Here is a 26,134-nt window from a genome sequence, read left to right on the forward strand (position 1 = left end):
AGATAGAAGGAGGAATTCAGCTCTTTCTCGAGCAGCCTCCAGCTTGGCATGAGCCTTGGCAGTGGCTATGCTAGCTGATGAGCGTCTTGATCCACTTGTTGAAATGGAGGCTATGGATCTTGTCTCCAGTACTTGGCTTTGCTCCGTTGCATCCTCAATCTTAAGTGTTTTCTCAGCTATGCTGATGCTGTCTGGGTGTATGAAGCGTGATGATGAGTGAGAAATGCTTAGGTGAAGCTTGCTTTCCTTGAACTGTAGAGCCCACTGTGAGGTTGCTTTTTTTATTATTCTGTCCCTGATGCGTGTTCCATCTGCACACAAACTGACAGATAGCTAACAAACAGGATTCAGAGAAAGTTGAACATAAGAGTAAGTGTCAGGTGTTTTACTGAGTCTTCTTTTCTCTTCCTTTCTTTGTAAAACTGAAATGAATACAAAGTTACAATGCTTTGGTTACAAACTGTTCTCAAAATACAGCACAAATTAATCTTCATTGCTTACAAATAGCCTCCATGCACAAGCTACAACAAGAGGCTACATTTAGCTTAGCTTAGCATTTTTAACCTTAGCAAATTAAATTATCATAAAGTATCTTGTTTTAAACCCAAACATATGAATTCCAAATTATTTATATGCACACTTGCACAAAACACAGAATAAAGTAACAAAATTACAAGCAAAGGCTCTCTAAGGCACAAAAACCAGCTTGTTTTTCATGTTTTACATGAACTGTTACTAATAGGCTACTTATGCTGATAACAATAACAGTATTTGTATTGGTCAGGATCTAGAAAATTCATGTAAGAGCTATGGGTGAAATCATAACAGCTACTGTTTGCATATTCCAAGAGATGTAGAAACATGTAGAAACTCAGAATGTAATAGCTGTTCATAATGTAATAAAAAATATGTATTAAATTCGGATCATGTAATAATCTGCCAATAATGTAATGAAACGCAAAACATAATGCCTTTTTTATTAAAAATGTTATAATTTGACATATATTGTAATGCTTTCAGGCCCAATATGTACAGTATTTCATACAGAGCACATTTTCCACCCACCAAACTTATAATGTCATAACTTTTACAAAATGTAATAACTTCTTACATTATGCACAAAAAGGTATTATGTTTTATGCTGTATTACATTATCGGCAGATTATATTATTGGTTTTCATTACATTTTTATTGCATTATGCACAGTTATTACATTATGCATACTTATTACATTATGAGTTCCTACAATTGAACAAACAAACAACTGAACAAACTCCTTCCACTGATGAAGACAGTGTGATATGTTTGAAAGCTCAGGAAAAAGCTAGTCAGTGGAACTTGCTTTGGGATTGTCTAGTTTTAGTTCCCCACACTTAATCTTACCTGAAGCATACTGTAGTTGCCACATGTAGACATCACAGAAATGGTTAATTAATAAATATTAGCAATGAAAGTTAAAACATGTTGTCACTGAAAATAATCTATGGTTTGTAGAATCATCCCGTATCATTGTTCTATTTGGGTCGAAATTTTCTATATACTCTTTATCTATCAATATGGAGCATATTGATAGTTGTGTGTTATTGATTTGGTCATGTTGTATCAAGATCAGCTGCCGTTTTTAAAATCCATATTTAAATTTTTTCAGTTAGGTCGTGCTTTGATTGTATTGGTGTATATTTTAATATGTGTGGAACCTCAGGACGATTTGCAACTGGTATGGCAGAAGCTGATGGGGATCCCATAAAACAAACAAAATAAGTAGAAGATACTGTATGTCAACAGAAAGCTGTGCACAATACACAACAATGGAATTATTTTAATACACTTTAATCCTCAATGCCAATGCAACTCACTTCAAATCAATAAATGAACCAAGCATAATCTGTTTAGTATGGTTTCTTTTATATGTAAAGTACAACCTGTGGAAAAAGTCAGGTCAGTCACACTGGTTAACATTTTCCTGCTTGTTTTGTACTTTCATCCTTTAACTCTTTCTGATCTCCTCTCTGATATCAGGCTGCTACTGTGAACTCATTCCACCATTATGCTGTCAAATGAAGTGAGCTGCACTAACAGTATTATAAGTGGAGAGGCTTGTGAAACACAGTGTCTTTGTCTGCTGAGGGTTTTCTGAGCATTGCGGCTAAGAGGGCATCCTCCAGTAACATCCTGCCTGAATGAGAAACAGGTGTGTCTGCCGTGACGAGATTAAACTCTGCTCTTTGACTGTTTGAGGCTATTGATTGTAGAACACACATTTAGACAGACATCCAGCAGCAGGCACCTTTCACTGCTTCAGGCCTCGGGACACTCAACAAAATGGACCTTTGTATGATTCAGTTTTGGTCTTTTTAGTTAGCATGTTTGCGGAAGATGAACTTCTGCCGCTTTTTTGATGTGGCTCCCATCCTCTCTTTGATGTATAGAATACAAAAATCTTCCCACTCATATCATTCATGAGATAGGAAAGAGGAAGATTAACACTTGAGGTAGAGGAGCCTTTGTAAGCTGCAGTATGGTCTGGCTGTAGCCCTAGCAGTGTCAGAATATTATCTCATGATTAATTGCCACTTGTTCTGGTCTGGATTATTACCACATGGCTTCCTGACTGTGTCAAGCTCCAACACCCACTTGTGATGTTACATGCATGACTTTTAAATGGCCAGCAGCATCACAGACTGTGCTGTAATCCTCCTATTCAACTAGGTGTGAACTCTGCAGGTACAAACCTGTGTTTGCTATATTAATGTAAGACACCAGGGTAAGGCAGGATGTGGAGTCTGCAAAGATAAAGTATTATAAGCCTATGCTTAACAGGAGCATCAATAGATGTGTAATTATAGCTTGTATGGGATGTTTCATGGCCAAGGTTCAGCACAGAGGCGTGCAGAGAATTGGCAGCTGTTCACATGTTGACTGGAAAACACCAGGAGAACACAAAAAGACTTCAGCAGCACTTCCAGTGTTGGCCATTGAGCCCCTGCAATGCACAGGTTGTAGGTTCATTGCCTCACTTAAGGGCAATTTGACAGTTATTGAGGAAGGGCAGAAGTCAAAATTTTCACAGTACCTGACCTAGGGACTTGAACTACTGCCTCTACAGAGTGAGCTCCATTACACTGCATATTAAAGGATAGGTTCACAATTTTTCAAGTGTGTCTCAAAGCAACAGTTAGGTGTCCATATTAACACTGAGAGAGGTTTTACTCATGTAATCATTCCTCCTGTTCATACTGGCTATTAAAAAATCTCCTTCAAATGTGCTTTCAATGTAAGTGATGCAGCCAAAATTCCAAATGACCAAAAGTCGTTTTGTGCAAAAATGCATTTAAAAGTTGATCTGAAGCTTAGACGAGGCTTCAGCAGTCTGTCAGTGGATATCTACCACATTTAGTCAAATTCCCTCCCCTGTATCCTCGGACAGTGTTTCCCTGTTGAGCTGTGGTGGAAGTATAGTAACTTCCATAGGGACTTTGACAGTAAAAAGACTAACGTTGAAAGATATCTACTTGATTTGACTCATTTGGACGGCTGAAGCTTCATATTAGTTTGGTGTGTGGTGGTGTGAATGTGTTTATTTGTGCTCTAGAATGTAACCACTGCGAAACAATCAGAAAATAACGTTTTATTGATGTGATTCACAGGCTTTCTCGCTACTAGCACTCTCTCTCTTCATTCACTCTCTAGCTAACTCGACCACAGCTGCTCTCTCTCTCTCTCTCTCTCTCTCCCTGTTGCTCTCAGCTCTCTCTCTCTCGTCTTTTTTAAAATGAGTCAGGAAGCAGACAGCAAAGTCTAACTTTACTTTTAATATTGTCAAACGGATAATGTTAGTAATGTCTTTGTACTCCCTCATGGCAGAGTTTACAGCTCTGATCAGTCTGATCTCCAGCTGTGATTGGCCACTTTAGCCTTCAGTCGCAGTGATGTCGGGTTACGTTTCTCCAAAAGTTGGCTCTGGCTCAACCTTCTGGCCGGTCTGTTATGACGCTGCTGGGGCCAAAATGCTGAAAGGCGCTACCCCCATGAGAGGACTCGTTTTTTAAAAATACAAGAGAAAAAGAGAAGAGAGAGCTGAGAGCATGCTCTCATGCGCACCCCTAATGAAACAAATATGTTTTGATGGTCCACAGGCCCAAAAATAATATTTTCTGATGGTCCACGGGCCCATCTGGATTTGTCCCAGTATGCCAGTACACCACTGGCCATCACCTACTGTTGTGGCTGTAAAAGGGTAACGGTAAATTATTTTGAGTGGTATACAAACCCCACGAAATGACTTGTCTCACTATCAGAATTTGATCCATTCAGCCTGATAACATTTGGAAAGTCCAGAGAAGCTGCGCAACTAAAGGCCAAATGGCCAGTGTAGGAATGTCACCCCCCGACAAAATATTTAAATATTTAAAACAGAGAGATTTATCTGGCGGTGATAGGCTTAATCAGCATTGTGTGAACTTGTCTGGCAAGTGCTTGAATGTAAGACATTCATTTATATGTAAAAGTTCAGCACTGCAGGTTTATGTACATTATACACACTGGGTGTGGCAAATGTGTGTACTTTGACAATATAGGTAACTGTTTGCTAACATGTTCACCAACTTTATAAGTTGATAATGGTTGCATTTTTAAATCTTTCTGCTGACCCCAAGAGGCCAAGAATTCAATGAATGCATGTTTAATGTGTTAGCCTGTAAGCAGTATCTGTAACTATCTTTATGTACTGGTGGGGAGTTTCACTAAAGCAATTTTAACATTAGGGCTGCAATCTCTTTCTCTTTCTTTCTCTCTCAACCCAAACGGTGAAACCAGATGGCCGCCCACCTAGAGCCGGGTTCTGTTTGAGGTTTCTTCTTGTTTAAGGGGAGTTTTTCCTTACCACTGTCTCCAAGTGCTTGCTCACGGGGGAATTGTTGGGTCTCTGTAAATTAAAGAGTATGGTCTAGACCTGCTCTATGTGGAAAGTGCCCTGAGATGACCTTTGTTGTGATTTGGCACTATATAAATAAAATTGAATTGAATTGAATTAATGATTATTTTCATTATCAATTAATCTGTTGATTACTTTCTAAATTAAACAATTAGTTGTTTGGTCTATAAAAGGTCAGAAAACAGTGAAAAATGTTTCCTGAAGCCCAAGATGACATCCTCAAATGTCTTGATTTGTCTTGACCAACAGTCCACTCAAAGATATTCAGTTTACTGTCATAGAGGACTAAAGAAACCAGAAAATATTCACATTTGAGAAGCTGGAATCAGATAATTTGGACTTTTTTGTAACTGCAGCCACCATGTAGTGGGGTTAACATGCAACATTGCCATTTGAAATGCAGCAGAATAAAATATATACAGTATACAGTATTATTTTCCACCTTTAGCATTTAGTTGCTGCTACAAACCATAAAGATACAGTTCAAAGACTGCTTGAAAAAGAGTTGTAATGTTTTTCTCCCTCTTGTTAATCAACATTCCTTGACTTAACATTGTTATGATGCCCTTTTACTGTTCCTACAGGATATTATTGACAAAGAGACATCAATCCTTTTCCTCTGCAGGTAACACAAGTTAAACATCCTGTTGTCATCTAGCGCAGGTGATTCTATTCACTGCCTACCTTAGCCCACAGCTTTCAGAGAGAAAAAAAATGAACGGATACATGAGACAATAAAGTGTCTTAACATGTTGCCGCAGCTGGAACAAGCCCCACTTGCCTTGAGGTGAAGGTATCCCCTTCACAAAAAAACAAAGTATTGCATCTGTTGAAAAGAGAGTTTCATCACTGACTAATGCCTCTGTTGTTAAGGAGTTCCTGTTTGCAGTGAGCCTCTCTGGCATGCCTACAGCATTATGTCAGAAACACAAACTTTTCAACAATTTTCACTCAACTATTTATTTTAGACAATGACACAAAATATAAAAAGAGAACTCCAAATGTTCTTATACAAAAATAAATTACATACTATTCAATTTGGAAAAAAAACAACATAAAACTTCCACCACATATTACACTCACACTATATCTAAGCTTTACTCGATATCATAGAAATCTAACATTTACTTCACATTTGACACTTTTGTGAATTATGGTAACATTGTGCTTTACATGTCTTGTATCCAAAGTCTCTCCTTTTAATTATGTAATGGATTATTGTTATTTGTGTTTTTACCTAAAGATTTTCTTCAACATAACTACCTGCCATCATCAAACCAAAACCAAAACTTGGACCTATCCAGGCAAACAAAGCACTACATTACACTCCCCCACACCTTTATTACTACCAGAACCCCCATTAACATTACATACTGTATGTGGACATTACTTTGTGAGTCCGTGAGTGGTGGGGGCTTCTAGGTAACATAACACACCCCCTGGTGGCCATGTTGGAGATCCACAGTAACAGTAGTTCAATGTGCATCTCTGACAGCCGTTTCAGACCAACTGCAAGAGCAAGAGCTCATAGTTTGAGTGTGGCTGAGCACAAAATGAAGAGCAGAACATACAGAGTGGCTGGGATGATATGGACTATATTGAAACGTGAATAATCACAATATTAGTTGTAAAATCTGGAATCCCTGACCCCTATATTCTCTGCCATATTTAAGTTGTTTAAGATGTGTTTTAGTCAATGTCATACTTGCACTTTTGGTGTGAAAACCCTGTGATAAATCAGTTTGTCCAGATGATGTGAGGTCGTCCTGTAGCTACAGCATGTGTTCAAGCTATATAAGACAAATAAAACATTCAACACATCCACAATCCTATACTGAATGACAGACTTCTCTGTGCCAAATTATGATCATTTGTGTTAATAACAAACCATGCTGTTGGCAGTTGGCTATGTTAAATGAATAATTCAACATTTTCAGTCAGGATGTGGTTAGCCTATCTTAGCATAAAGACTGGCAGCAGGGGGAGCTGTTTCCCCATGCTGGGCTCTGTCCAAAATGAAAAAAACAATTGTCAACAATGCTTGCTCATGTTGATTAGTAAGCTTTAAAGCTGAATCTTAGACAGAAATTATGTTGGGTGGGAGATGAATGCTGGAACAATTTCTTGACGAACAACAGTCACGTACAATGACTGTGCACAGATCTCCTGAAGTCTTGTTGCCACAGTGAGGTCAATGGTTTGGTACCACTCTGCCTGTACAGAAACCAAACCCAAAACCTGTGCTCATTGATAGTGTCTGATAACTTGTGCTATAACGTGTGAGATGCTACGCCAGTGCTGAGAGAATGGATAAACTTGTTTTTCGAGAAATAGTTGTCAAGAAATAGTTCTACATAACTTCCTTTAAATCCACAAATTGCTGTTATTACATTTCTGTTTGAGCACAGATTCAACACCTGAGACACTGTGAATTACTAAGCTCTTGAAGTGTATTTTTGAACTATTTTTGAGCAAGGTTAGCTGTTCCAGTCCTTATGCTAAGCTAGGCTAACCACATTCTGATTCCAGCTCTGTACTTAACACACAGACAAGATTGGTATAGGTCTTCTCATCTCCCTCTCAGAAAGAAAGCACATAAACATGTTTTCCAAAATGTTGACTTATTTCTTTAACTCAGCTACAGTATGTTGTGGGGTGCACAGTAATAATAATAATAATAATAATAATAATAATAATAATAATAATAATAATAACAATAATATAAGACAGTTTCCTGTGTCACAATAATCTAAACCTGGAAACAAATCTACACTTTTCACTTTTACTTTTATCTGGTGCTTTTCTTATATATTTGGTTATTATTTTCACACTGATAATTCCTCCATAAATGTCACAATGGAGACATGAGTGGCTGTCAGAAGACTCCCTGTGTAGCTGCAGGACTAAATGGATTTTAGTTGTCAGACTGCCTCCCAGCTTGCTCCTCAGGGAGTCCAGCCTTCCTCTGATTTTTCCTCTGTTTGCCACTGTGGACAGTTGTGTCCTTGTGTCCTGAGTCATTCTGCTGTCTGGAGTAGCGTTTGCACTTGCAGGAGGTCACCACAGTTATCTTGTAGGTCCTGAAGCTGCCGTCCTGGCACTGCAGCCGGATCCGCTGGGTCCGGGTGCGGTCAATGACACAGCGCCACTCCTGGACCTCGCGGCGGCTCCAATACCTCCCTGTGTAACTCCCACTGCCGATCCAGTTGGGCAACAGGTGGGCTGGCAGACACTCCCCAGCACACACCAGCTCCTTAATGGGGTTGATGCTGGTGCACTGGCCATCAGAGATGTACTTTGTGGACCTCAGCTCCCTGCAGCCCACCTGACTCTGGTCTGGGCCTGAGATAGGAAAATCAACTATATTAATATACTGTTACTGTTCAGATCTACTGCAAAGAGAATGTCATAGCTAGAGGTTGGGTGGCAGTGTTGTGCTCTCTCTATAGCTACTCCAGACTGAGTAAGGGTCAGTGTGTAGAATTTAGTGGCATCTAGCAAAACGGACTTGGCAGAAATGGAATATAATACCCATAACTATATTTTAAGTAGTGTATAATCACCTGAAAATAAGAATCGCTGTGTTTTCTGTACCTTAAAACGAGCCCTTTTTATCTACATGGCCCTATGTCTTCCACGGAGCCTACCATGTTGCACTGCCAGGTTTCTACAGTAGCCCAGAACTGACAAACCAAACATTGGCTCCAGAGATGGCGTTTTGCGTTTTTCGCGAGTTTCACGGCCAGTGTACGTTCTCTTATATATTTCTGTTCCAATTATTCATGCAAAATATTTGCTATGATTTATGTGTCAAGGTAATAGCTGTTATGCTGCAGGTCATGATACAAGGAGCACTGATGCTGAATGCTCACCTATGTTATTTTTAAAATTTAAAAAATTTTAAATGTTGAAAAATTAAAAATGTATCCAACTTTTTACAAACGAGAACAAATTTTGCGTGATTAACTTTGAAAATGCGCCTGCTGCATCTGTAAATAACACTCATGATCCATGTGTGTTATTTACTATGCAAGTCTGAGGCAGCATGACAGAGCAAAATAAACATAAAAATGTCATATGTGTGTACTGGAACTACCTGGCGCGTAACCGTTTGGACTCACCATTACGCGCAGCGTCAGCCAGTCCTCTCCCGCCGTTCCTCGCTTGGTTCGTGGCTTCACTCGCCGGCTCGTCCTGCGTGTCGTGGACAAGCTGAGTACTGACTGACTCTGTGGCGTCGTTGTGAACAGCTGAGCTGCTCGTGCCCAGTAACAAGAGGAACGCGAGGAGTTGGAATCCGCTGGCAGGACGGGTCATGACTGCACCTGGTCGATCTCAGCGCTGCTGTCACTGACAATATGAGAGCTGATGAATGACTAACCTGCTGCAGCTGCTGCTTATATATCCTCCACTGTATGACACTTTATGAATGAACAAGGCACACACCCACCTGAACTGCACCGGCATGGAAGGACTTCTGTGTACCAGTCTGATTTGCCTCACGTGCATTGTGTTGTACTCTGAGTAAATTACAGTGGATTCATCCTTGTTTTCCAATAAAATAATTAAATAAGCATCAGTTTCTTTTCGTCAAATATTTTTTAGGCACTGGGGTGGGAATTATGCTTTTTATTTTGGCTTAGGGGAGGGACATACAATTTTAAACGTTTGCACTTATTTCATTTATTTTATTTTTTCAAAATACGTGTTTTACCGCTGTATGGTGACAGGACTCACAAAACGTTTCTGAGGAAATAAACCATTCAAACCTGCCCATTCAGTTTGTGTTGGAATGTGAAGGGTTAAATGAAATAAGCAGAATTTTGGGAGGGCTGGGAGGAAAATACTGCTTTCAGCTCTGTGATTGGTGGTCCAGCTATACTTTTACAGAGGGCCGAGTAATTCTAATGACAGCAAAATTGACCAATCATAACCATATCTTCCCTCTAAATGGGCGGGCTTTGTTGCTGCTACTATATGACAGGTTCAGCCCGTTGTGTGCTGTAAATTAGTTTGCCCCATTATAATGCTGGTGCACCTGTGGTGCGCCGAGTAGGCAGAAGCTACACACCATTGGACAGTTATCGTAGCCGGCAAATCCACCAGATCCGCCGGCAAATTTCAGCGGCGAGAGTGGCGTTTACGTCACCACGACTACATGGTCCATACAAATACAAACAAATCAAGAGAGAGCGATAAAACAGAACTCATGAATATCATTCAGGCTTACATAAAATCATATTGTGAAAATTACTGTCCATATTGGCAATTATTTGTCAGCTAGGAAAGCTACCATGGTTTTTGCCCTGTAGGCCGACATTGTTGTTTGTTTTGTCCACTGACAATGACGTGGTTGCTGCCGCTGGTTGACAGATTACACTCCATTTCAACAATTTTCACGGCCTGCACCGGCGCACTGAAATGGAGCGGACCTTTGCAAACTAGCGGGAAAAACAGATAAACAAGCCGAGAGTAACCATGGCTAGTAAGGATTATCCAGGTCTTTTTCAAGATTAACTTTTAATGAAAAATGGAGATCGGTAAAGGAAGACTTAGTAGAGCTAATTTGGCGCAGAAAATCAAAGCTTTTTCAAATCCAGGATTTCGTTTTCAAGTAAATTTCGTCAATGCCATCATCAAAGGGTAAGTTTTTAAAATGCTGATATTATTGTGACCGCTGCTGCCACTGTTATGTATGTGTTATATATGTATATATGTTATGTATGCACATGTGCTAACGTTGGCCGCGCGCGCGCATGTGTGTGTGTGATGTGTGGGTTTATTAAATGTTATTGGTTTTGTGTGGTGGGAGGGGTGGCTGTTATGCACCTTTATTCTGCTGAAGTGCACCCAGCTTGTGTGATGATGTGATTATTTGTATGTAGGATTTGTATTTTGCTTCAGAAATTAGCTGTTTGGGGAGACCAGGGACAGTTGTAACTTAGACGGTTGTAATACCTTGAATTCCTCCGATCAGAAACGAGCTACAGTGATCAAACTCACTCTGCATATGCTCAGTTAGATTGTCCTCTTGCTTACAAAAAGGAGCCACTTTTGAAACTCCCAGAGAAAGTTACCAGAAAAAGTGTTTGTTTGTTTTTTAGGTAAAAATGTAACTTTTCTATTAGATGTATTTTTTGGATACTGTCCTGAGATCAAATGTCTAGGAATCCAAACAAGTATTATTAGAATCACTGTTTTGTAAGGTACACATATGTCAAACTAGCAGTCAAGCTAGTTCACATGAGGTGAAAACATGGCTGGTGGCACTGGGACAGTTGTTACGCCTTCTTACAACCATCCCTTAACCAAGTTTCATTTATATTTTAAAAACCTAAAAGCCTACATAAACTAGATAGATAGAAGGAATTAAATGTAAAATGTTGTAAAATTACATGCTAAGTTAATGATAATCAGTTGTATGCCAATAGTCAGTGGAAACATATGTGTTTGAACGCTAATATCAGAAAGAGGAAGACACACAGGGGAGTCCTACTTCCTTTGCTGGAGAGGGCTTCAGATGGCATAAAACAGGGCCAATTTGGTATTTGCCATGTGACCCTGTACTGAATGTTGTCCTCAAACTAATCCATTTTGATTTCATATTTAAACTTTTTTGAGGATGTATGTTCTACCCATTGAATAATTTTCTTGCATTATAATTTGATGGCTTCCCCTCTTTTTGTCATATAGTGTGAAAAAAGGTATTCGTTATTAAAAAAAAAGAAATGAATAGTCACAATAACATGAATGATAAATAAACTTTTTCATTTTGAGTATTTGCTTGATCAATTATGTATATTTTTGACATGTTACAACCATCCTTGGCATGTGTTACAACTGTCCCTGTACACTGGGACAGTTGTAACAGTGGAGTGACTGTATTTAAATCAATTTTGCAACCTGTACATATTTCATAAAATCACTTAAATACATTTTTTCAGTAGTTGACAGATTGCAGTTTATAATATAGCAAGTGGACTGTTCCAGTTCCAATGGTTTTTGATTTATCGGGAAAATCGCAAGTGTTATAACTGTCCCTGGTCTCCCTTAACTCTTACTCCCTTTATGCTGTTTACTCATTGCATTGGCTGGACTATTTTTGTTTCAGAGCTGGAATTGTCATAGGTTACTTTTGCAGTAACATTACTATAGGAGAGGCCACAGAAAGTTGAGCTGATAGCTTGCTTTTTAATTTTTCCAATACTACCCACCTTTGGTGTGAATATAATAAAATATGGTTATTTATGGTGGAGGGAGGGTCATGCCTTTTCCCCCAGTTACTCAAGGAGGTGAAGGGAAAAGTATTTGTTGCTACGGGGAGGGTCAAGATAAAAAGAAAAACACACCCCAGCCACCCCCTCCCTCTAATAAATAACAAACAGTCCCTAAATACGATGAAATAGAGCATTTTCATAAATATATCAATAAAATAATTCATATAAAATAAAAGTAAAACACAGTCACTCTTTATCTGCTGACAGTGTCTAAATGAATGTAACCAAAGCTTAAATGTTGGAAAATCTCATAAATAATTACTACTGCTGCCACAACTTTGGTGTTCATTGCTCATTTATCTTTTTCAATCAGTAGAGACTAATTGTAATAACAGCTTAGACAGTTATTGACTGAGTAAAAGCTTCTTGAGGGTGGTTGCCTACAATATGATGTCTCAGAGGAATCTCCTCCTGATAAAGTTTAGACATAACCTGATAATCAGACTGAACTGTCATTACATTTCTCGCTATTCAGTATATTTAAACTGCTGAACAAATGGGGTAAATCAGACTGGTATAGACTCTGGTGGTGGTAAATAAGTAAGTTAAGCTTTATATTTGATGGATAAATTATCAATAGACTGAGGTTGGTTGAAGTCAAGCGTCTCTTTAATTCAAACAGAACATATGTTGCAGACACGGAGAGTCCGCAGAGTCTCCGTGGAGAATTCTGACAAGACAAAGGAAAGTCACTAGTATATATTGACGGCCTTGATGCCCTTGGGAGGCACCTTTAGTTGTTTACAGATTCCTTCTAACAGACTTAGACAAAGCTTTACAGAGCTCTCCCTTCCACATGATGACCATGATGTCCATATGACTATCATAGTGTTCCCCTCAAGGCCCTTCCGCCAAATATATACATACATATGACCATACCTACTTAACTAATACATGGATTTTTCTATCAATATTCATATAAATATGAATATAAAGCTTTAAAACACACAGTTACAAAGTGTTTCACACACAAATATGAATAAAGCAAAATGAATTGCAATTTAAAACAAAGCACAATGAGAAACAGACCAAAATAGAAGATGGAGTGTGATGACAGTGTGAAGTAGCGAGGGATCATGGGAGATGTTGTCTTCATTGTTAAACAACCAGCTTCTTTGGGTTAGGATTACTCCAGTGTTCATCGTTCAGGATGTTTTCGCCAGGAGCCGAATTATTTGCAGAGGTCTCCTCATCTCCGAAACAAAAGTACACAGGATTAAATCCGTAAAATTGTTGAATGAAGCCATTCACACAAAAAATCGATGTAAAAATGACTATGTTCGGCGATTACCAGACTTTTGGGAGGGGAAGTTTTGCCCAGCTTGTTTCTCTGATAACTTAAGACGTCCGATGACTAAAATCCTTCATCCGTTTAAAAGATATAGTTAAAAATGACTAAGATCTAAAAAGTTTATCATAAAAATGTGGCTTAAAACTGAATGAAAGTCAATTCATAACAGTTTCTATCAAACAACCACAACACAAACGAATTATGTTGTATGCATATACTCTTTGGTTAGACGCCATTGTGGCAAACAGCAACAACGCTGGTGTATTATCTTGGTATCTTGGTATCTTTGGTAGACGCACTTGTAGTGGACAAACACAAAGCCGACAAATGAATCTTCTATGCGTATAACCTTTGGTAGAGGGGGTATGACACCATTGATAGGCGACCAAATGAAACGGACCGTTACCTTGATTAAAATTACAGGTTTCCCTGTGTTTGAAAATTGTTGGAAACATTTGGGATAATGTAAGTACACAACAAAATATATAACATAAGTCTAGTTGTTTTTAGACATTTTAGTGTGGAATAGTTACATATTATAGCTTTAAAACAGTCCAAAGATTCAGAAAATCTGACGGATTGGGGAAGATGATTCCAAAAGATTGGGGCTAAAACTGCAAAGGTGCGGGGGATGGATAAAGAGCCGAGATTTGAGGAACAAAGTGATTGACGTGCTGTTGATGCTGGTGACTTCATGTGGCTGTGTGAGCCACACACTTGTCCACAGGTGGGGCAAGGGAGCTCATATGTTGGGGTAATGCTGGCAGTCCTCTGGTGTTAGGCATGTCTTTTGGTCCTCCTCTGTTGGTTGGTGTTATGTGTTTGTTTTATCATCCTAGCAGGATGCCAGGCCAACCTATCGAGTGCCAGAGGTTCAAGATGGGTGGTGTTTATATTGCAGTGCTTCAGGAGGTCTTTGGTATAGTCCTTATAGTGCCTCTTTTGTCTGCCAGCAGCCCATTTTGTATCACTGAGTTGCCCATTGAGAGCTTAGATCCCTCGTGGTACATTTCACTTAGACGTACAAAATTTGTAGGTAGATTTAACATCTCCGGACTTAAAAAAAGCCTCTTGGAGCCATACCCTAAGACCAACAGGAAGTTGGCAATTTTGAATTAACTGTGACCCAACCGACTTCAAATTTGGTCAGTGTTATCTAGGGCTGTAGTCTCCTGGTCGACTGGTCAATTAGTTGGTCGATATGCTCTCGTCCGACTAAATTCTCATTGGTTGAATAATCTCTGTGTTACTTTCATAAGGAGAGAAGTGCTACATCAATAGCTTTCGAGGATTAATCCATTATTTCCTGCGGCGGGAGGGACAGACTAACAAATTACCTGAAAATGAGGGTGTATTCAAAACACCCCCGTTGTTTTCACAACTTTGAACTCACCCAACCTAATGGAGACTGCTGGGTCTAACTGTACTCAATGTTTACTGAGTGTTTACTGAGCGTACTGAATGTTAACTGAATCAGTGTCTCTCCTGTAATAATATCAACGAAACCCTGCCAGGCCAAAAGATATTTTTTTAATGCCAAAAATAACACTAAATATCGGTAGCTATGTTTAGGAATAGGGCAGTGCTTAGTATGTTTGCGTAGTGAGTGGGAAAGAGCGGCAGGACAGTGACGGTGGATGTGAGTGGAGCAGAGGAAAAGGTTAGCGGTAAGTTCTCAGTCTGGCAATAAATGTACAGTACAGACTACAGTGTAACAGTTAATAAATGCTAAAAAGTCAGGTCTGTTGTTTCCTCAAATGCTGGAAAAGTGAATGGGGTTAGCTCCAAAGTTAGCAACAATAGGTTAGCCTTACCTGAAGAGGCAAAACAGAGAAATGTGAGTCCACTGTGCACTCTGTCCCGTTACATCACTCCCCCCCAACCCACCTGCGACTAATCAATTAGTTGAAGATAATGTACACTTTCAGTTGACCAAGATTTTCTTTGGTTGATTACAGCCCTAGTGTTATTTTAAGACATTTGCAATGAAAAGTTATCAAAATCTTGAGTTTTTGCTGACATGGTTGCACAGCAAACTTAAATGTTTCGCCATAAAAAAGAAGTGGTTGTAACTTTTAATGTACATTGTCTAACCTGCACCAAATTTCTCATGCTTGATAAGAGTCCTGGCCTGAACACATCTAGTCACCTACTGACAACAGGAAGTCAGTGTTATATGACAAACATCATCCAATTTACATCGCATTTACATGATGTGGTCTGGCACATGATATACAGTGACATGTTGTATAATTAGTATGTGTTCTCTAGCACCACATAGTGGAAACAAGGAGTGACATTTTACTCCTTCATATGCATATGAAAAACTCAAGATACTCATCAGCCAGACATTTCTCCGTTCACTGTCAAAGAGTGGCTGAGATTGACACTAAAATGAGAATTGCTGGTCCACTTTAAAAGTCAGTCCACCTTAAGTGAGCCTGGTCAGGTTGGGCTAAAGCGATGTTGCTAACTTCAGGGCTAACCCCCTTCGATAGACGAGTATTTTTCTTGGTCTTGAGGAGCTGCCGCATATATTAATTGACACACTGTAGTCTGTACTGTACACAACTGCTGAATGAATATAGGGGAAACACTGCGTTTGATAAGAGTCCCAGTCTGAAGACAGGCTGATATTGAATCATAGTCATAGTGCCACCTACTGGCAAAAGGAAGTTATGAGCCTCATTCTTTTACTAACTACTCCTAGCAACTTAACCAGACCCTAAGTTGATGATGTGATGATGATAAATAGTGAAGCTTTTGAGTTTTCATCAAAAACTGCTGCCATGGAGACACATTATTCACCATGAAACAGAAAGTTGTTTTTGAGGGGCTAAGGATGCTTGAAAACTCATGAAACTTGGCATACTCATCAGAAGTGGCGAAACCTGGTATGTGATATTGGTATTGGACTTGGACGTTGCAAAATGACTCAATGGCACCCCCTAGAAAATTTCAAAGTTAAAGCCCTCACTTTTAAATTTGATGTAGATGAACGAAATTTGATGGGCACATGTATCACGACCAGACTTTTAAAAGAAGCCTCTTCGAGCCATACCCTAAGTCTAACAGGAAGTCAGCCATTTTGAATTTACTTTGCAATTTTTTGCAGTTTTTGTCATTTGAATCCATTGTATTTTATGAATTTGCATTTTTTGCAATGATCTAGGAAGTTGTTGCAAATCCAATGGACTTTGTCCAATCTGCCCCTAATTTCACATGCATTGTTTACATTGTTTCTTACTGTTGCCTAGGTAAAGGAATAAACTAAAGCTAAGTTAGTGAACTCTAGCTACATTTGAAAAAAATTTGTTTTGTGGGGAAACTTAGACACGACCTTATCATTCTGAAACATACTTTTGAAATCTCAGCTGTGCAACAGCTTGTTCCTCCCCTTCATTCAGGATCAGACCCCGCTTTATAGACCGCTACATACTGTCTTACATCTTCATCTGGGGGAACTTGCATTTTTCATTTGGTAGTGTTCCAGTTGGCTGGGAGTGACAGTGGGGTCTGCACCTCCAGCCATTCAGAGTAAGTGGTCATTAATGATACCGATTTTATGTGAATAGCTTCTGAAACAGCCTGCTGGAGGACAGATGGGAATCTGTGCTGTAAGGAAAGATACAGAGAAATCTAAACAACTTTTGGTTAATAAAATGTCACAGATATGTTTAAAATAGACCTAGTATTTATAAAAATTAGTCAAAAAAGGCTTCAATACCAGATCTTTAACAAGCAGTGATTTTAAAAAGCCTAGGAGTAACCACTAGGGAAAGATTTCTGGACAATGGTTGAGAAAATTAAAAGCTTTCTGTGATGGTGCGGTGCAATCATTCATCCCAGAGCAACTGACTGTTTATGAAGTGTGAAGTTCAGAAAAGCTTAAATCATGTCCAGCTGCAGGAGCTCATCTGCTGGTGTATCATCACTGGCATTCATTTTCTTTACTGCTGTTTTCTTTTCTTCAAGGGTCATGATGTTCTCTGAGCTCTCACAGGATGCAGTCAGCCTTTTATGGACAGGACAGGTCAGAGGGCCAACACATATAACCACCTCCTTCATATCTATGAGCTGTTCTAAAGTCTCAGTGTGGCTGACTGTGATAGGGATAATATTCAGAATGGTGTTATAGTGCTATGTGAAGCACAGCAACAGAGGGCAGTGTATCCATTCAGTATTCAGTTTTCCAGGCTAATTCAAGATTTTTTCAGATTCACTATTCACATACAATTATCATCATTTTATTTGTTTGTTTTTTTTGTTGTTGTTTTTTTTATTGGTGGTGGCTGTTAACTAGACATAGTGGAAAGGAAAAAAACTTAAAAAATAAATAAAAGACAAATCAAGCAAATAGACAAACAAACAAACAAACAAAAATAATGACAAACAACAGCAATGACAACATCATATTACACTGAAAAAGATAGTAAACATCGAGAGCAACTAAGCAATATGGATTGATTGTGGGAAAAGGGAAGGGGGGGTGAGTGAATGAAAGTGAGAAAAGGAGAGAGAGAGGAGGGGGAGAAAGGGAGGGGCAGAAAGAAAAAATTAGAGCATTAATAATTATAATAATAACAATAATGATAATAATAACAATACAACAATATATAGTAATAATGATAATAGTCTTGTTTGATAGTATACTGTGGCGGTGGTAGCGGCAGAGGCAGCCACAATAACAGCAAAATGGGTTAAATAATTAGATATTTATATTAATTTATATCAATTTATATCTATTTGAGTTTATATCAATTAAATTAAATTAATATGGCTATTGCGGGTGGAGCCAAACACACAGAGCCCAAGGAGGGGAGGACACCATCATCCCAGGGACCAGACCAACTGAGACCAGCTAAGGGGTATTCCTCTTATAGTATTTGTTTGTTTTGCTTCTTTCCCCTTCTCTCCTTCTCTGTCTTTTGTTGTTTGGTTGTTTGTTTGCTTATCTGTTTTGGAGACGGCCCAAACCTAATCCAGCTGGACCACTCTCAGACCCTTTGGGAGAGAGTTTGTCCAGTGGGAGGTGACCATAGATTTTTTTACTATAAGAGGGGAAGAGGTGGAGGTATCACAGCCAGCTACCTCCCGCTGCTCTCATCAAGGACCGTGGCCATACCACCGGAGGGCAAGGAGTCAGAAGAGGCAGGCGCCCCCCTGCCCCACCGCCCTGCACGACTCCACCCCCCACCGCCCTGCAAAATATAACATTACCCGGACTTATGACTGCCTCTACATCCACTGCCACCACACTCAAGGACCAGAACAACAGCAGTAATAATAATAATAATAATAATGATAATAATAATGATTATGATAATAATAATAACATCAACAGCAACAACAATAATAATAATAGTGTAATTGATAATATCTGGAATAACAATAATAGTGATAACAATAATAATAGTGTAATTCATAGTATCTGGCATAAATGACAATAGTAGTGATAGCAATAATAATAATAACAATAATGATAAAGATATTTAGTTTCTAAACAACAATAATTAGCCTATTATGATACATATTGATGATATATATGTATAACTGAAATGAGAGGGAGCAGGGAGGGAAGAAGTAAAACAAAGAAAGAAAAACAAACAAAAACAAAAAAAAGAAAGAAAAACAAAACAAAAAACAAAATAAAAAAACCCAAAAGAAAAGTGAATTAAATAAAAAACTGTCTGTTTTTGGTTGGGTATGTGGTCTGATATGTGGTCATGTATGTGGCTCTGGCTTTGGTTATTGATTTGGATTGGATTCTGGGTGGAGTTTTAGGTGATTAATGAATATGTTCCATGTTTCCTCAAAGGCTGATATATTGTTTGTTTCATCATTTTATTTGTAATAAAAAGGCTTCAGTACCTCTATAATAGTCATCTTTTGCCTGTTTTTGTGTTCTTTTGATCATTTATTCAGAATGCAAGTTTTTATCTGGCATTTAGAATAAAAGTGGGAATTTACAATTCCTTAGCTTTTAAGCAATGCAATGTTTATTTGTCATATCAGGTGGTGAGAGTACAGACTACTGACTGGAAAAATAGTAAAAATACTATAATATCCCATATGCTGAAAAGCAAAAGTTAAATATCACAAAATACATGCCTGACCATGACGTTATCCTCATATATACATAATGGGGACCAGGACTGGGACTGGGACTGACAGTGTCTAATTTACACACAGCTCTGATGACAGTTGCTCTATTATGTGCAGGCGTTGGATTTGTCCTTGTTTGATCAAAAGCAATTATACTTTATCAACTATAAAGAAATATATAAAAAAAATAGAAGGTGAACATGTCCAGCAGTTCCAGGGCTGCTTTTGCCTATTTGCATTATAATGATATAGTGCAATTGGCCCCTTAATCACCAGAGGGCCCCTGTGGGGTGGTGGGGGTGGGGTAGACCCAAAATATACTATACTTAGACACAATACCAAATTATACCAAATTATACTCTAATTAGAAACAAAATGGGACATCCTCATACACCATTAGACACAATATTACAAGATCATAGTCTAATTAGAGATCAAAAACAATGCCATGTCAGATCCGAAATGTGCAAGTTAAACGCCATACCTAATTATGTCATAACTGGACACCACATTTAATGCTATCAATGATAGCTTAATTAGACAGCACAGGCTGGAATTACACAAATGTAATGACATATATATCGACATCAACACTTTACAGTAGTCACACAAAACAGTGAGAGCGCAGAGGACAATACATTTACTTGGCCTTTATTTAACATAGTTTCACATTCTTACAGGTCATTTGTTGCTCTCCAGAAGAAAACTGCTGTAAAGTCTAACCACATCGGGTCACATCTAGTTGCTGCTTCACATGTCCCTTGTAGCCTGGATGTTCTCTGGAGTCCCATGGAGTTTGTCGGTGGTAATACAGAGTGTAGTACATGCCTCCTTGACACTCAACTCCCACAACAGTTTAGACATCAGACCATTTAATGCCGTGTCACTATTCGACCCAAGTAACAAGCTGCCAGGACATTGCATCTTTATTTGTTATTGTTAGACCCTCATTAGACTGTATTGCAGGGTTATTTGGAACACATTACGACAGAACTGTACTGTAAACTAAAGTGAAATCACATATCGATGTTACTTGAGACATACCTTCACCTTCTTTGGCTGGTCCCGTGCTGAGCATCCCAGCAACATCAAAATATGTTGTAACCATCATCAATGTGCCTTTTCAGCTATTCTGCTAAAGTTTATGTACACTTTGCATTCTGCAGCTTTATACATCCTATATCCTATATAGATATATATATCCTATCCTATATACATCCCAACTTAATATGCTTTACATTCTGAAATGGTCTAACCAACATCCTGTCTGACCCAGACAGGATGACCCACAATGTTATACATTTTAATGTGTCACTTCCAAAATAATCCTGATAATAAATTATATATAACCAAACACACAGCAAGACATGCAATTATTTTTACAGAAACACACAGTCAGTATTAACATGCAACAGTATTTTATTTAAATAAACAAAACAGAAAAAGATGATCATCAAAAGTACAGTTTCTTCTAGATAATCTTGTAGATAATCTTAGAATGAGCCCTTTATATCTACTGAGGGAGCAGGTACCCTTCCACAGAAGCCACCTTGTTGCACCGCCATGTTTCTACAGTAGCCCAGAAAAGACAAACCAAACACTGGCTCTTTTCTGCAAGTTTCACGACCACTGTAGGCTCTCCTACATGCTTGTAAGGCGAGGGGAAGGGGTACTCAGTTGGTCGTAATCTGCAACCTCACCACTAGATGCTTCTAAATCCTACACACTGATCCCTTAGGTTAAGGGGAAATTTCTGTGGTTTACTCTGAATGAAAACCCTGAGATGTAAATGTAGCTCATTTATTTTGTTTTGCTAATTGAGTACTTTTGCAATTTCACAATGGTGTTATGTGCATAGCTGCATAACAGTTCTAGTTTCATACTGCTACTATATAAACAATTTTATTTGTGCATAAGGAGATAACATAGAAATGAAAGCACTTATTTTAATTTTACTGCCATTATAAAAACATGAGGAGCGTAAGAAATTAATACTGTGTACTGCACCTCAGTCAGTGGTTAAAAATACAATAAATTCATATGAAATGTTATTTCTAAAATGTTAAAATTGTTAAAATGTGTAATCATAATTCATGATTGATGTTAAAAAGAGGAGAAACACATATCATAAAAGAAGATACTGTACAATGAAAACTATTACTAATGTGTCCCCTGTACAGACAGATCCTCTTTATTAATCTGAACTGTATTGCCCTTTACATATTGTCTCTTGCTGTGTGACACCAGTTATCGTTTCCATTGATTACTGAGGTCACACCTCTTTCATTTGAAAAGGCTACATTGGGGTTGTCCTTTGACAGATGGATCCTATTTTTATGTGTATTCTCAATGCAATTGGCTTTTGAATCTCACCTGTTTGTCTATATATATTGTCATTTCTTTTGTTTTTTACACTGATGATGTCCTCTGGCTGAAACGTGTCCATTTCTGTCATTTCTGTCCACATTAAAAAAAACACATAGAATATAGATCAGTGAGTGCCAGTGTTTTGTTTTGTTTAGTTTGTTTCATCTTTACCACAACCATGCACCCGATACTCTGCTTAAGATTTGGAGCTATGCGCACCACTGCTTTGTACGAAGCCACCATTTGAGAAAAAAAAATGATAATGTGCAAATTGTGAACTACTTTTAAACACATCAGATAGCTACGTGAAATGCAACAGTCAACTTGTTGTAGCAGCCTTGAAGGACTGTTAAGGACTGTTGCTAAGCTAACGGTGAGAGTTGTCGATGTTGTGTGATTTGTGAATGAGTGTGCAGGAGTTCTGGCTGATTGCTTGTGACAGTTTCTTCATTCTTGTTCGTTTTTAAGCTGAGCCATATACTGAGTAATGAGCTTAAAGTAACTAGGATTTAGACTTTTTAAACGCACAATATGTAATTTCGGTTGCTAGGTGTCTCTCAATCAAAACAATAACAAAAGATGGAGCTTGATGGCGTTTTGGACCATGGGAGTTGTTGTCTTCATTGTTAAACAACCAGCTTCTCCCAGTTAGGATTCCTTCAGTGTTCATGGTTCAGGAGGTTTTTACCTGGAGCTGACTTATCCACAATCTCCTCTCCAAAACAAACAGACCTGGAGATTAAAACTGGTAATAAAAAAAAAAACAGTGAATAAAGCAGTTTCACATAAAAAAATCTGTGTTTCACTGACACTGTTTGGCGGACACAGGACGCAAGGAGGGGCTGCGAGCTGAGGTGCTGCCAACATTTGCTCAGCTTGTTTCTCTGACATCGTGAGATCCAGACATTCAGCAGGTTTTTACTGGGAGCCAAATTATCTGCAGATGTCTCCTCCTCTCCAAAACAAACATACAAAGGGATTAAAACTGGTTAAAACACTGAATGAAGCAGTTCCACATAAAAAAATTGTGTTTCTCCGAGGCTGACATAGATGTCCGGGAGGGGCTGTGAGTCGAGTTGCTGCTAAAGTTTTCTCAGCTTGTTTCTCTGATAACTTAAGATCCAGATGTCAGATAAAATCCTTCGTACAGTTAAAAGATATACTTAAAAACAACCAAGATCTGAAAAGTTTATTGTAAAAATGCTTAAGCTTAAAACTGAATAATTTCTAGCAGACAACAATTATGCCAATGTATTATCTTGTATGCATATACTCTTCGGTAGACACCATGTGGTAGACAACCACAATGCCTACGCATGCACACAAGATGATTATAATGATTATCATGATTACTCTTTGGTATAGGGGTATGATGCCATTGACAGGCGACCAAATGAAACAAACTGTTACCTGATTAAAATTATGGATTTCTTTGGGTTTGAAAATGTTGGAAACATTTGTGATAATCTAAGTACACAACTCAACAAAATATCTAACATAGGTCTTGTCGTTTTCAGACATTTTAATGCGGCATAGTTATAAATTATAGCTTTAAATACTAAAAGTAACAAGAATGACAACAGTGTTAACACTGTCAGCTTTGTAGGCTATTTTTGTATGTTGTGCATAAGAATGTAAGTCATGTATTTGAAAGATGCATTAATATTTTTTGTTTTGAACCGACACTTTTAGAACTTTCAGAACACTTTTGTGAATGTGTTTATCGTTCAGTCTTTCTGGTATTCAGCACTGATCTGTACCTGTATCAGATTATACCCCCATTATACCCCAATTTTTTGAGTCTCCAGCTACTACTGCAAACAACTGAACTTTGTTACACCATAAGGGACATTGCTTAAAGGAAGTAAGGACATCTATATGGTTTATTAAGCAGTTTAATTAGTTTAAGTTATGTCTGTTATATTAATTGTGTATATGTTATAATATTGTGGAAACATATGGGTTTTACATATGGGCCTACTGTGAAACTGTGTCATTGCACTTGAAGAAGGTATATATTTTTTGTTCAAAATGCCAGCATAAGCTGTATCATTTTATTTTCTTACAAAAGAAAAGTTTTAACACAATTTTCTATTAAAGGTACCCTCTGGCTTCAGCTACTGATTGAGTCCTTAACTTACCTTCAATCCCTTCCTTTGAACTTAGACACTCGTCTAATATTCATTTAACTACCCTGTGGTCATTAGGCATTGTAGGGGTTACATAACCAAGTGTCTTCAGGGGTCTTGCCATAATCCATTATCCCACAAAACACATAAATGGGCCACACTGTGACTACAGTGATCAGCTGTTTTAATAAATTACTGACCCTTTTAAAAAATGAAACTACATATTTGTGAGCTGTTTTTAAAGATTTACATAGAAGGAACCAATGGGATTGGAGCTGAGAGCCAAAGACAGGATAGAAAAGTCAGAAAGTTTTGAGAGACTAACACATTGTTGGTTTTGGAATTTCTTAACAATAAGAAAATAAGAAAAATATGGAATTATGTCAGACGTATCCTTTAAATTAACATAAAATAAGATACATAAGGTATAGAACAGGTAAGTTAAGACAAGTTAAGTTTAGATAATTCAAGTTTAATGAATTTAGTATGAGAACAATAAATGCTTGGAATCTTTTGGCATGAACCAAAAAAGTAAGATAGAAAGTAAGAAAGAAATAAGTAAGTAAAATAAAGAAGTAAAATAAGTATAAACTGGTTATTCTTGAATTTGATCTAAAAATACTGATGCTAGTATAAGCTTTCATAAGGCAGATGCGTTGAATCACACTCATCTGTAAAGTTGACAAAGCTAGTTTTAAAAATATACCATCTAGTATTTTACATAAACACACCCCCACTAATGATTGTATTATCAAGTGAACTCACCTGTGTAAAACTTCCACCCCCAAAGGAGCTGTCAAATTAGAGGTGGGATATTATTGGAGCTTCAGGGTGCTGACACACAGTGAGGCGAAACACTTCCCAACTCTGAAGGCCTGGTCGAGCCATGGCTCAGCCACCTTAAAATGAAACCATATGAGCTTTAATACTTACCGTGGGCCCACACTGAAGGATTTCTTTACAACGCCACTAATTATCCTAATTTGTTAGGTAAACACAGTGTTTTTGCTGTGGGACAGGACCAGCAGATGTGGTGCATGTGCACACACAGGACTGAGTGAGCACCAAACACCCCTGCTGCAGCTTTATGGTGGTTTGTGAAAGCAATTTCCATCAAAATGAATCTCATTTCCTCCCTCTTTGCCTGGCTTCATGTGTGTGGTTTTTCTGTTGCTGTTGTTTTCAGGTTTGAAGCAGAGCTCACAGATATCAATACTTCCTTTTCAGGCAGACTTGTCTCTGCATTTGTGGGGTAAAGGCTCCTGAAGCATTAGACAAGTAGGACAAACACTGGACCATGAGGAACTGTTAAGACATCAGAGTTTGACACTATTGAGTTTGACACTTCACCAGTCTGACTTTTATTTTGTTTTTTTGATGGAAAGATTCAAACCTCCTTATTTCACCAATTCGCTGTATTTTCACCACAAATGGCACAATACTGAAGCTCTTTTTTCTTTAGGCTAAAATGTCTCTCATTTCAAACAAAAGCCAGTGAATCACTTTGTACATAGCTGAGACCAAGTCTTTTTAATGCATAGCCTGATAATTAAATAAAAAGTAAACTTTTTATTTAATTCTTTAGGGAGACAAGTTTCAAGTCAAGTCTAGTTTTTAGGGAGCAAAATCACAAATCAAGTCAAGTCTTTAGGGGATCAAATCAAATGCTTAAGGAGACCAGTCGAATCTTTAAGTGGTCAAATCATGTCACAAGTCAAGTTGAGTCTCTAGTGAGACAAGTCTCAAGTCAGGTTTCTTTAGGGCAGTGGTTCTCAACCTTTTTGGGCCATGGCCCCCTTATCAATTATCCAGGTCCCTTACTGCTCCCCATCAATTAAAATGTAGATTAATTGTCTTTCCTTAATATTAATGTTGATTATTATTCTGTGTTATATCATCAAAAAAGCGTGTCATTGGATGCCAAATAACAGATTTGTTTAACTGGACAGTTGGAATATCATTATCATTAGTTTCTCAGAGAACTAGAAATTATATTTATGGGTGTTAAACAAATGCAACAGTTTGAAATTTT

The 26,134-nt window shown here is 38.2% G+C and overlaps 2 protein-coding genes across 6 annotated transcripts in view; one reads left to right on the forward strand and one right to left on the reverse strand.

Annotated features, from left to right (window-relative positions):
- Positions 1 to 7,579: 7,579 nt before the first annotated feature.
- On the reverse strand, positions 7,580 to 9,406 carry LOC121913034 (sclerostin domain-containing protein 1-like). 3 transcript variants are annotated; one of them, XM_042435662.1, is made up of 2 exons: positions 9,055 to 9,406; positions 7,580 to 8,275 (listed from the first exon to the last, which is right to left on the reverse strand). In XM_042435662.1, exons 1-2 carry the CDS (start codon positions 9,248 to 9,250, stop codon positions 7,848 to 7,850), a joined length of 624 nt encoding a protein of 207 aa, XP_042291596.1. In that variant the 5' UTR covers positions 9,251 to 9,406; the 3' UTR covers positions 7,580 to 7,847. The 3 variants fall into 3 exon arrangements, 1 of the variants encoding a protein (XP_042291596.1); XR_006100200.1 differs by lacking the exon at positions 9,055 to 9,406 and adding an exon at positions 8,528 to 8,637 and having other exon boundaries at positions 8,184 to 8,275; XR_006100201.1 differs by lacking the exon at positions 9,055 to 9,406 and adding an exon at positions 8,497 to 8,637 and having other exon boundaries at positions 8,187 to 8,275.
- Positions 9,407 to 9,930: 524 nt separating this feature from the next.
- Positions 9,931 to 26,134, forward strand: part of LOC121912385 (homeobox protein MOX-2-like) — a 47,193-nt gene continuing 30,989 nt past the window's right edge. Inside the window, exons 1-2 of one of the 3 annotated variants that reach the window (XM_042434492.1) lie at positions 10,492 to 10,576; positions 17,477 to 17,534. Coding sequence is in view for 1 of the 3 variants with exons in the window: in XM_042434491.1 (XP_042290425.1) it covers positions 10,464 to 10,576 (113 nt within the window). In the remaining 2 variants the exon portion in view is untranslated. Of the gene's footprint in view, positions 10,577 to 17,476; positions 17,535 to 26,134 lie in introns of all 3 variants that reach the window. The other 2 variants (XM_042434491.1, XM_042434493.1) reach the window with 2 other exon arrangements.

This window comes from Thunnus maccoyii, chromosome 15, assembly GCF_910596095.1.
Source record: "Thunnus maccoyii chromosome 15, fThuMac1.1, whole genome shotgun sequence".
Classification (NCBI taxonomy): Eukaryota; Metazoa; Chordata; class Actinopteri; order Scombriformes; family Scombridae; genus Thunnus; species Thunnus maccoyii.

What these genes read in the sequence shown, in the direction of transcription:
- LOC121913034 (XM_042435662.1), bottom strand. Translation starts at nt 9,250, where the DNA reads ATGACCCGTCCTGCCAGCGGATTCCAACTCCTCGCGTTCCTCTTGTTA. An exon ending in GGCTGACGCTGCGCGTAATG is followed by an intron (nt 8,276 to 9,054) that starts GTGAGTCCAAAC and finishes TTCCTATCTCAG; the next exon opens with GCCCAGACCAGAGTCAGGTG.